Source organism: Epinephelus lanceolatus, chromosome 4 (genome assembly GCF_041903045.1).
Source record: "Epinephelus lanceolatus isolate andai-2023 chromosome 4, ASM4190304v1, whole genome shotgun sequence".
In the NCBI taxonomy this organism is placed as follows: Eukaryota; Metazoa; Chordata; class Actinopteri; order Perciformes; family Serranidae; genus Epinephelus; species Epinephelus lanceolatus.
The window spans coordinates 18,190,086-18,203,054 of record NC_135737.1 but is presented as its reverse complement, the minus strand read 5'-3'; the positions used below and the strand labels follow the sequence as shown (position 1 = coordinate 18,203,054).

The 12,969-nt window shown below is 40.2% G+C and overlaps 1 protein-coding gene across 19 annotated transcripts in view; it reads right to left on the bottom strand.

Annotated features, from left to right (window-relative positions):
• robo2 (roundabout, axon guidance receptor, homolog 2 (Drosophila)) overlaps nt 1-10,591 on the bottom strand; it is a 303,484-nt gene extending 292,893 nt beyond the window's left edge. For 8 of the 19 annotated variants that reach the window (XM_033630694.2, XM_078166983.1, XM_033630693.2 and 5 more), the window contains exon 1: nt 10,071-10,588. In XM_033630694.2, coding sequence (XP_033486585.1) covers nt 10,071-10,194 — 124 coding nt within the window. In that variant the 5' untranslated portion in view covers nt 10,195-10,588. Of the gene's footprint in view, nt 1-10,070 lie in introns of all 19 variants that reach the window. The other 11 variants (XM_033630688.2, XM_033630692.2, XM_078166979.1 and 8 more) reach the window with 4 other exon arrangements.
• Nucleotides 10,592-12,969: the final 2,378 nt, after the last annotated feature.

Below are 12,969 nucleotides of genomic sequence, written 5' to 3'. Positions count from 1 at the left end.
TTTACAGTCTGAAATTCACCCATAAAACACTGTTATTGTAAAGTCTAATTTCCGCTGCAATTAGAAATCAGCTTCATTACAGGACGTGTGACTGGAATGTGGCAATTAAGCTGTGCTGTATGGCAAGTGGGCTGGGGGCTGGAGTGGTGAGGAGAAGGAAGGGCAATACCCAGTGATGGCACTTTACCAATTTACTGAATCAGTTATTTCACTGCCTCAGCCTGTAATTGCCCACAATAACTAATCTTTCTTCAGATTAACTTTTTTTTAGCCTTATGATAAATCCCTAATTAGGAAGATTAGGAAAGCTAGGTGTTAGAAGTTATTTATATATTTAGCTGTATAATACCAAGATTATTTAACCTGATAATAGTGTTGACTTGTTATTATTGTTATCATTGAGAACTATCAAAGGTAAAATGAGTTTTAACAAATAATGCAAATATTATTACTGATAACTAACAAATAATATTTTATAGACCATGTTGTAATAGGAATAGGAATTACAGACTTTTGAAGACTTAAAGAAACTAAGTTGTAAAGTGATTTTACATTTTGTGACTCACCTTGTTTAATGATCCGTATGGCAGTTATTTACATTAAGTTACCCTTAGGTTGTCTGGCTTTAAAACAAACTTTACATTGGAATTAGTGAAGATCATGGAAGGTAAACAAATTGAGGCTTTATAGTTCAATTTCAACCTGACGAGTAAAATCAACTTCCGCATTTCTAAGAGTGATTTTTCTCATTTATCCACAGGGCTGGGGGTCATTTAGAAAAGTAAAATACCTGTGCTATTACTTCAATTGATATAATCCTTCCGCATTTACTGCATTTATTTTTATCAGATGCCACAGGTGTGTAGTACAGCCGTGCTTTCAAACATTTGGCATCTCAACATGCTTAAGTGCCAACTCTGTGGTGAAGTTGAGCACATTGTATTTGTGTATTTGACGGACTGTATGGGTTTTAGCTGTGGTAGCGGACCAATCGCATTAAATAGAAGAATGCTTGCAGTGACTGACTGAAAGTACAACTATACAAATGTTATTTTTTCTAGATCTGGGCACAAAAAGGACTGAATGCAGGTATTGTTTGAATAGAGAAGTTTGATAATGCTTGGCAGAGGGTTACTTCAGCCGATACCTTGAAGGTATTGAGTACTGATACCCAGGCCTTGTCCTTGTTTGTCCACTGTTTTAGGTGAAATTTAAAAAAAAAAAAAAAAACACACAGCAAAACTACAGCTTTTATGAACTCAGGAGACCTTGTGTTGCCAATTGAACATTGTTGTGCTCAGAGTTATTGTGCTGAACTGACCTTCAAAATGGTAACATCAATAAAAAGAGGGGTAAGACAAGCACCATTCAGAGCTCAAGGGTTACACAATAATTTGATGTGAGGTTATTCAAACAGACATAGAGAGCCGTAGTTCGGAGACCTAAGAGCAACCAATTGGTGTGTTATCCTTGTCCATGAAAGCTTTTGACATGTCACAGTCGGAAAAGCACAGGTGTAAACAAAAAAAGAAATGATATCTGAATTCCATTTAGCTGCTTCAGTTTCAGGGTCTTCATATTGTGTGTGCTGGCTCACTGTCACAGCTTACTGGGACACAAGAACACAGCAATTAATGTGCTTTTCTTATGGCACATCAAAATGTCTGCTGTGAAAAGGACTTTAACCCCAGTGTTCTATTATGATTGGATGAGTCACAAACCAACACCACCAGTAAACTGCTGCCTACTATCTAGAAATATAAGAAATATATATTGTTTAGAGGAATACTTAATGATATGTTAATGCTATGGCGATTATGCTTTCAGAATTCCCAACATTTGTATGCATGTGTCTCTTTAACATAGATATATGTTGCATATTATGATTTTGTTTTTATTCCTTATAGTAAGACAAAGCAATGCTGTAGCAAAGTCACACATTTTCTTAGCACTGTATTTGATGTGATAACAGCCCCTGATTCTCTAAATTGGGCAGCATTAACATATACCTACTGTTGACTCAATCCTGTTACCACTGTATCTGTAATCTCGCCCACACTTTTCAGCTTGTACACTTTACATTTATCTCTAACAAGGCGTAGGCGAACAGAATTAAGAGAAGTACATTCGAGAAACTGATTCTTCTCAACTAGCAGTGGCATACAGCTTAATGATCTAATTGGATTGAACGAGGAAACAGCAGGCACATTTTCTGCCTCTCCAGCCTTTTTCTTTTCCGTCATGATTGAGTAATTATGAGGGAGCAAACTCTACTTCATTATAGATGTATTTGCTGGCTGTCTTGTAAACATTTTGTTTATAAAAAGTCATGTGTTTGGCAGAACTGAAAATGCGGCCTACATTTTTACATTAGCATACATGGGATGCTAAAAACGATTGTCTCAGTTCTAACGAGTGAAACCAAACCGAGTCACAGTATGTCAGCAAAACGTCACAGGAACAGATAGTGAGTGATTTTCCCCTTGCTCTGTGACAGCCATCACTGTGTTCCCTGCCCCAAGACACAAGTCAAAACATATTAATTGAAAGTAATGACAGTGATTTAATTTTTCTGTCAGGCTGGTGCCTAATTTTCCCCCCATTAGTTTGTATAATATTTCTATCCCCGCAGCCAGTTCTGCCTTCTTGCTAGGACAGGGCATGAGTGGCATGTCGGAGGGTTGGGGATGATATCCATTAATAGTAATTCTACATAAAGAGAAGACTGGCTTGTAAAACACTACATCAAAATCTTTACCCTAGCGGCAGAAATAAATAAATAAAAGGCTAAATTGAGAAAAAGCTGCTAAGACACTGATCAAATTAGGTAAAAACATGACAGAATAATAGTATGCATACACAGCAGTGGCGATACCAGCTATGAATATCAAGCTTAAAAACATTTTTACAGTTTATTTAAACTTGGGTCTCAGTCTCAGTTGCTAAAAATGCTGCAACATTGCTCAACAAGTCTATCTGGGCAACAACCACGAGCAGCCAGTAAGACAACGGTTTAGCCATATTATCTACTTAATTGAAATGTAAAAGTGAAAGTGAGCACACATGTAATGTAAGAAGTAACCCCTTATTGCACAGGAAAATGGTGTGCATAAAAAACAACCAAAAGTTAGTCTGTGGACAGTGATAGGTATTTCATCACTTGTTACAAGTTACACTTTTTTTTGGGGGGGGGGGGGGGGGGGGGGCATTTTGCCTTTATATTTGACAGGACAGCTTAAGTGTGAAAGGAGGGGACTCTTCTGTTGCCTGCAAGTGGTATCTTCTCAAGGATCTGTCTGAAAGACGAAGAGTCAATCGTGGCGATACACAACATTTCAACCTCCACAGATTCAGCCACAAGCTTCATTGTTGCTTGTAGCCTGGAGCTGTCCACGATTAAAATCCAGTTTTGCTGTTCAGCTGGTGTAAGGCTTCAGCCATCCTCCACAGCCGAGGAGGGTTCAACTTTGATGACTTCATGTGGTGTTGTTAGCCAAAGACTTTCAGGAGGTTTTAGGTTGTGTTTTTCTCAGTGGAAAGACTCTCAGTAGCACTACGTTGAACCACAATGCTCTTGCCATGTGTCCTCCAGACAAACTCAAGGTAAAGGGAATATTTCCAGCTGCTGAATGTAAGTGTTTCCATCTCACGAGTTAGCTTGCTGCTTTGCGACCACAGACTGTAAGAAACAGTGGAAGTAGCTACCTTGACTTCACCCACTGATTTGTCAACCCCCTTTTTAAAGCCTCGAGTTCAAATTTTGGATGTTGCCATTGTGGATTTTATTGAGCCATAAGTGACCATATTTGGCAGTGGAGCTGATACACTGTAGCGACAGCCTTTCAGACAGCCTCTCAGACAGCCTCTGTAGTTGATTGTTGGATTTCAAATCAGTAGGTGGTTGACAACAAAAGTAAGTAAACTTATAACTATTAGGGTAAAAAGTACTATTAATGCTTTAACATGTAACGTGTAATGTGTTACTGCCTTGGAGTCTGTTTAAAACCTGTATGATCATCCAACTGCTTGTGCTTCTCGCCATGTTTGACTTGTTTTTAGTGATGTCTCAGCACCTACTTTGAGAGTACAAATTAAAGGCATTACTGCTCAACAATATAAGTCTATCAAAATTAGGGTGGTCACTATTTAAATTGGGTTGAAATATTGTTTTTGAATTATTTATATCACTTGTAATAAGAGTTGCAAATTCAATTAGAATGAAAGCAACCTGAACAAATGTCGCTTTATGTTTGCTTTATTATTTCTCGTGGTCAGAGCAGCCCTGAATAGCACTCACTAATTGCGCTGTAATGGAGTATGTGCAAACGCAGTGATGGAGTAAGCAATTTGGGCTGTTGATCTGTAGCAGGCTCCAGTATTCCTGTGCGAGTAGGAAGTGGTAATATTAATTCCTTCCCTCCTCTCCTGCTCTATAAATCTGATACTCTCTCACTCCCATCCCAGACAGTCAGATACACTCAGCTGTGGGAGATAGAGGAATGTGAGCAGTATTTCTGTAATAGGTGTTGGTCACTCCTCTTTACCATTACTCTTTCACTGGCTGCCTCAGCAGGCCACTGTTTAGTAAATCAGTTGTTGAGAACATTGCAAAAAATGACCCTGTTTCCAAACCTGGGCTCGTTCACATATCATTTGTCTTCAGAGCTCTGTGCGTACACAGCCAGGCTTCTCTCCACCTGGTACTGTCTTCACATTACCATTTATTGTAGTTTGGTGGGATCGTAATACATCCAATTGGATTTCCCCCCTATTGCCAGGCTTACTTCAATCTCTGCTGCCCCTGATCTGGGCGCCTGTGTGATATTAGTTATGGAGGCTCTCTCTGCAGGGTGGTATGAGAAAATAAAGGAACAGTAATTTTCTGGATTCTGGGCGTCGTCAGACATCATGCACAGAAAGTAAGTAAGTGGGTTGTTTCTGGATCACAAGACCTTCAGAACTAGTGCTCCACTCTCTAGAGATGGGATAACAATAAATAATATTCTGTCGCAACCTTCACCATACCACAACTGGTACACCTGGTGTTAATCCACTGACTACCCACAGTCAGGGTACGTCAGGCTGTGCAAGGATGGCTCAAAGTCAAAGTGAAACACAGTTTGGTCCCAGAAAATCATAAATATACAAGAAGCCTATCTATACAATCTTATAAAATGTTATTTCTTCTCCTCTGTCCCACTGTGTGACATGATAGCATGCCAAGAGATTAGACGTCTCAGGGGTCATAGTGGGAAAACACCTTTTTAGTATGTCATTCATTTCTGTATTGCCCCTTAGTATTTTTATATGAACTGGTTTGGTTTTCAGCCTCGACCATTAAAGAAATTCACTGCTGAAAGGATGGTCTCTTCATAAAACTGGGCTGTCTACACAGTAGAAAGATGCAAATACTTTTGAAACTGGTGCTACATGAACAGAGAAAACAGAGGAAAAGGGCTGTGGCTTTTGCTTTGTACTGCACCACACCATACCAATAAACGCTCCTGCTGGTGGGTGACATATGCAAGCCCGGCCACAGGAAACTGTATGGTGGCTGGATGGTAACAAACTATCTGGAATTACGATAAGCGAATATATATTTCTGAAGACATTTTAGTTGACAGACAGACAACACAGTGACAGAATCTTGGTTTATATCGGATCAACACTGCTTAACATTTGACCTGAGACCTGGTCTCTCAATCCGCTTTGCTCTTTTGCTCCACTCATGTACTTGAATGATCCTATTACCTGAGTAAGGAAGTTGTTCTTCAGCCTCCAGTGTGTTCATGGGCTTTTATTATAACGTGGAAAAGCCATGGACGCTACAAAGATTTGTTGTATTTTATTGCTCAGTGCATTTAACGTCCCAGTGAAGATTCTTTTTGCTACCAAAGTATGGTGAAACAATTTGAAGCTTTATATTACAAAGTTATTTTGTTCCAAACAAGTTTCTGCACAACTACACCACCTAAAACCATTAAAATATTGATTTACTTTTGTTATCAAGGTTAATGCTGACAAATAACTTATCATACTATTTCTGGGTCAATCTATGTGAACAACTAACAGTTACAAACCTAATATCTTATTACAAACTACATGTGAATATGCATCATGTGAATTAATAAAACGTTTCTTAACATCAACCAAACATTTACTTTTGCCTGTCATGTTTCTGCATAATATGATGTCAGCTCGTCAAGATGCTGTAACAACTTGAGGGGGTGTTAATGTGGATTTTTCCAGTGGGGAACTAATTTTTCAATTATTCTCACACTGCATGAGTGCAGGGTTTGTGTCTGTGGTGGTGGGCATTCAAAAACAGGGGAGTGCAATCTCTATTTCAAGTAACAGCCATAGAGCCAGCAAAAAACTTGAGCTGCTAGTAAGATGGAGGGAAGTTTAATGTTGCTCAGTTACATACACAACATTGTAATGATACAAAGCTAGCTGAAAATCTGCAAAAGTATCATTCATCCCCTGTAAGCATGTTAAAAAAAAATCATGGCGAAAACGTAGTTTCTTCCAACACTAGAATTAAGATAAAAATATTCACAAACGAATAAACACTAATGGTCGGTGATAAGTAGTGTTTAACTTTTGATTGAACACTAAATTAAAACCCTCGGTGCACACTGCAACACAATCAAACAGATGCGCAACTCAGAGCATCAGAAGTGCCTCTGACACCAGACTCAGAGCGGACCGGTGGAACTGGAAAATGCATATTAGACCTACTAGTCACTACTTATGTTTTTCAAGTGATTTCCCAAATTTGTTGTTGAGTTGTGATATGCCAATTGCTTTTGGCAAATCTGGCACTCTGCTTTCAGGGGGTTGTTGAGGCATATTTTAAAGTGCAACCACACATCTGATGACCTCTTGGACATGTCTGCCAGCTCTGAGTGTGCTCGCTGTCAGTATCGGACTGGTGGGGGTTAGTGTTGCGTTTAAGGCCTCCCCCAAAAAAACGGGAAAAAAAGCGCTGAAGCTTCGAAAAATATTTTTCACAATTGAATCCCGTGCCATCGAACAAAGCTTCGAAGCTTCGAATTTTTTGGGTCAGCCCTAAACAGCACAACACAAGAATCAGCCTGTTGAGGTTTGATAAATTTCTCTGGACGTTGTGATATTTTTTCCACCAGGTCAAATTGTCACAATTGGAGTCTATAATGACTGACATAAATTCAGCTTGACCAGACCTGGTGTTCATTGAAGGACAGTGCAAAATATAAACTTTCCAGTGCCACAGAGGGTGGAAGTGTTTGACATTCCCAAGATTGATTTTGGGTGGATAATCAATTCAGTGCATGGTTCAAGTTTCTGGAAAATCAGTGCAGTAGGGGTACATGTTTTATTTTTGGCAAAAAAATATTGCATAACTCTGATTATTTAACTACTAGGTGACCTTTGTTCACTCACATCACCCCAGTCCTGGCATCCCTGCACTGGCTCCCTGTTAATTTCAGGATCCAGCACAAGATTCTAACCATCACTTACAGAACCCTCCATGGTCAAGCACCTGCATACTTGACGGATCTGGTGTCCTTTCACTGTCTTGTCAGGTCACTGCGGTCCGCTGAAGGCCACCTACTTACTGTCCCTCACACAAGATTAAAGACGAAAGGTAATAGAGCCTTTAAGGTTGTTGCACCGAAACGGTGGAATGCGCTACCTCATGAGCTGAGAGCGGCCTCTTCCGTGGACATTTTTAAAAAGCAGTTAAAAACACATCTGTTTAGGCTTGCGTTCCATTAATTGTCCATTGTATCATCTCTGTATTTCGCTGCACTTTACTTTTTATTTGTTTTTGTGTATTTTGCATTGTTTCTGTTATTGTATTTTTTGTATTTTATCTTGTGAAGCACTTTGTGGGTCCTCTCTGTGAGAAGTGCTATATAAATAAATTTACTTACTACTTACTTACCTCCCTCATTTTGTACAGTTTGATAAAGTTTTAACAACCTACAATTACTGAGTCACAGATTTGTCACACAGTCATGTTTTTATTGGTCTCTCAGTACACAGCTTACATAAAATAAAAGAAAGCTCAGCCATGTTATTTCTAATGAGTGAATAAGATGGTTTACAGCTCTGCATGCTGTGTTCAAACCTCCAGTGTCTTTTCAGCTCTATAAATAGTAACAGTACAGAAAATATCGATAATTTAGCTAACATGGTGCTGTTGCAAATGACACAAGCGTGAAAATCATGACGTTAAATGTGAAAATGGATGCCAATTTACAGTCAATGGAAATTACTGCTGGTGAGAGAAATCCAATGTCACGATGCAGGCGCTCAAATGAAATGTTAAATAGCTATTCCCACCCAATACCTTCTATAGGTAATGACAGAGCCACTGTAAACATTTGTCAACCCTGCACAGATCTTATCTTAATTATGGAAAAAAATTGTATTTCTAAAAAATTTCACAAAACCATAATTAAACAAGCAAGGTTACAATTCAGAGTACGGCTGTAGAATGATTTGTTCGTCTGTGCACAGATAGGAATGGAGTCTATGGCCTAATTACACCGAGGGAGGTCACTGCCCTCCATTTCACCAGAGGCCAGTGATAGCTGGGATTTCATACTGTATCTGCTTTTACCCTTGGTTTACAGATTGCTGGTTCATATTTGCACCAAACACATCAAATTTCAACCTTGAACACATTTTACCCATCATTTCAAGTAATGTAAAAATTGGACTGAATATGCATCTTGTTTCTGAAAGCTCTAGCAGAATAAAACTTCCCCTCTCTCATTCTATCTGAAAATTTCCCTTCTATCATAGGTTGTTGTTACACTGACAGCAAAAAATACGGAAAATGAAATGACTGAATTTGTAGAATCTATTTCCCTGGAACAATTTATGCACATATGAACTTATTAAAGGAAGAGAAGACCTGGACATCAAAAGAGAAATCCTTTCATTATCCAATAGTTGAGAGAGCGTAACATCAATCTGAGTGCATGGTCCAAGTCATTAAGTTAGAACTTCTGAGTGGTAATGATGCATGTCGGTGAAAAGTGCATGGACAGGGTACAAGGAGGGTGCAAAAGAGATGCAATTGAAAAAATGTAAAGTAGAGAACGGGTGAAGCAGAACAAGAGCAAAAGCAAAGTGGCAAGGAATCATTAAATAGATCACGGTGGTGACACTGCCTCTTTGAAGACACACACGTCCCACTGAGCGTGAGCCTCGGGTGCTAACAATGCCGATAGGCTGCAGAGAGCATCTTTCAGGCTTCTCACTGAGAACTAGCACTAAGATTAGAGGTTCCTTTAATCCGACAAAGGGGATTAAATGCTACAAGAGAGGCGAGAGGACCGCTCCCACGGAGGGGCTGAGATGAATTATTAACACCTCTCCTCAAGACTGGTGATCTAAGTCTTTAAACCAAATATCATAGTTCTGAGACACTGGTGGCATGTCCTGCCAACCAAACATTCCAGGGTGCATCGTTAAATGTGATTCTGCTCAACACACTTTACCACACAGAGAAGGCAGGGTGTGTGTGTGAGTACATGTGCGTAAAAGGTGGAGGGGGTTAAAAATCACTAAAAGATAGCAGCACAACAGTAAAAGTGTGATGAAAACCTGAAAAAACCTATGAAAAACGCCCTAAAGTGTTCACTGTTGGACAGCTGTACATTGGCTACCTTTGAAAAGTTAGACAAAACCATTTAGCGGACATAATTGGTCATCACTTCCTCCAATGCTAAGAAAAACAGGTCAACTTCCTTTGAACACACCTCAGCTGCCACAGTGAGTCATAATTGTAAAGACAAAAGTATGCCAGAGGGAGAACATTATATAGAAGTCCAGACTTTAACACAAGTCTAAATATGGTGACACAAAACATCCAAATCCAAATGTGTTTCAAGGCAAGGTCAGGCAGTGATGAGAATGTGTCATCTAAAATTCTGACACTGTCCCACCCAAGATCACCTAAAAATGTCCATCAAATCTTTAATTCATTTCAAGGCATGCTGCCACGATAAAACTCAACAACATCTCAAACCCCAATTTACAAGCACAGATCATAGTCGCCCATCATCACTTACCCCCCTTGTTCCATCTGCCTTTAGTCCTTGCCTGATAGGTGAGTTCGGGACAGCCAGACAGCACCAAGAGAAAAAAAACAAGTTCAAACACAGAAAGAAATCCAGACTTTGCCCTGGAAAACATGTCCAAGAGTTGCTGGCAGCCGAGTCACTTTCACATGGCTGTGTTTCCTCCTAGAGCAGCGCGGCTGTGGCGCATGGTAACCCACGCGTGGGCTGTCATCATCAGTCACGCTGGTGTCAGCAGTGGGTCTCTAGTCCTACCATGCTGCTCTGTGATGCCCCAGCTGGGTGCTGATCTTCACTGATGCTGGAGCTCCGAGTGAAGCCGCATCTCTCCTCTTCTGTAAGCTCTGCCTCACCAGAGCGCACGGGAACCAAACGGGAACACACAGCTTGCCACGCGACAGCACGGCTCAGCTACGCTCGGCACAGTGCATAGGAACTCGCTCTCACTCAAGCTCTCACACACACTTACACACTCCCTCTCTCTCCGTCTCTCTCACGCTCACTGCTGCCACCGCTGTTGATGCCGATGCTGCTGGAGCTGCTGCTGAATTATTTCCTGCCCTCCTCACTCTGGGTTTCAGAGGGAATTCATTCCTCTGTGCTCTGTCTTTTGCTTAGAGCTTTACAACGTGGAGGAGACGAGAGGTGGTAGCGCAATCCACCTTCTGCACTCAAAAAAGAATCCTCCAGGGGTGCCTTGGACTGAGGCTGTCTGGTAGTGTAAACCAACAAACAGGCAAGTAGGAATATCAGGTGAGCAAAGGGGGCAGAGGAAAGACAAGATCCATCTTTGCAGAGATGCTCTTTATCAGGACGACATTTGCGTAGAGATTGCATCACCCTTGCCAAAGTGAGGGGCCAGGCTTGACTGGGGGCAATGGAGCATGGAGAGAAGGAGAAAGAGATGGCAGGGAAAAGAGAGTAGGAGATCAAAAAGGAGCATTCTGGTGAGGAAATTGTGAGGTTCTCGTCTCTTGACCCACCCCCCTCTGTTGTGACAGCTCATGGTCGAAAAAGTGTACAAAACATTCCTGGACCAGTGAAGGTAAAGTCAAAAAAAATCATTGTGAAGATTTTTTTGGAATATATATTGAAACTTCATCATTTTAAATATAACGTAGTAACAAAAGTGCATATCTAGTACAAATATTTCTTTATACAACACCTGAGTGCGTATAGTCTACATTGAAATTTGATTGTCGCATTTTGAGCTAAAAATAAATAAATAAATAAAAGTGGGATCAGTCATGGTTTTGGGGCACAAGCGCATTCTTATTCCCATTTTGTAAAGCCCTTGGTGTTTTATAAAGCTGAAAGCACCCTTTGGCATCTCTATGAGACACACAGGGCTTTTAACTAACTCCACTGTAAACCCATCCACAGCACTATTAGATGCTCAAAGCAACTGATGTAGTATAAAAACTGAGAAAGTCAGTGTAGAGTCGGCGGGAGGGATGGAGGTCTGGTGGATGTGCTGTTTTAACGGAAAATCAGTGCTGTTTTATTGTGAGGTCAATGCAGTTCATCATATCGTTATGTAACTTGTGCCCATCATGTACTGATATCGCTCAGGTGGCGGATTTATGTCAAATTACGTACTTATTTTAATCCAAAACATTTTGTTTTTTCTAAAACTAACTATTTTGTTGAGTTGTTTTGTTGTCTAAACATAACCACAACCGTTTGACAACTGTAACCACTTGTTAACAACAAATTTCACCCAGGGGACAGCTGTTTATCACATACAGACTTTAAAGGGTGCATTGCAACGTCAAAGGGTGCCTTCGGTATCACATTCCAAAGGCACGAGAAAGCGTCAGTATTTGACGACCTGGGATAAGAATGTTTTGCGATCTCAGAACCATTCCATGTAAACGGCTGTACAAGTTCAGTTCCGTTATTCTAAAAAAATTTAACCACGTTACTCCACTTACCCAGTGGTTATCTTTTTTATTAATTGATGCGCAAATTAACTGTTTGGTTAAAAAGTCAAAAATGGTGAAAACTGCATTTCCCATTGCCCAAGGTGAGATCAGTTTTTATCGCCAACAGTCATTATTATCAATTATATAGTACAGCCAAAGGCATTACATCTTACATCAACAATTCAGCAACCTTCAGAATAGCTGATGACTCCATTGATCTACTAATGAATTAATCGACTTATCAGCTCTATACTACACAGGGAAAAGAACTATGCCATCATCAAAATTATATGATTTTCATAATTGAAACAAACTACTGTAGCTGTCTCATAACACAACTCTATTACAGTCACTCCTCCAAGTTAGTGCCTGTCGCAGTGCTGTTGCTGGGCTTGTTAGCAACCACTGCAAGAAAACTAACTCCATCATAACAGAGCCAACATAAACATGTTAATAAATTAAAAACTTGCCAGAAACAGCCATGAAATTTGTGAAATTCTGTTTATAGGATGCTCTGTTTATCAAGATACCAGCCACTTTTCTCTGACTAAGCTCCAAGGTCGTTATGCTCCCAAGTTCATAAAACAGGTACTTCACAAGCAGGGAGTATGAACAGGCTGTCTCATGCACACATGATGGCTTTAATGTCCTAATTACAGCTTCTGAGGAAACCCATGATCAAGTCCATAATTTTTTATACACAGTGCAAATTAATATCTTGAATCCGCACATAATCTTAACTCGTTTCCTACCTGAACCCCCTCCTGCCCCCCACCCTCATTGTCCTATTTCTTCACGCAATCTCGCGCTCCCTTCATAACAACCTGCAACGACACCAGGAACTATAATTAAGCTTTCTGCATGTGAGGAAAGAGATGTGTATTTTCTGTAAGACACCAGCAGGAGCATCTGTTGGCAATACACATTTCCGATGACAGATAAACAAGCACGATGTTTGCTTCTCT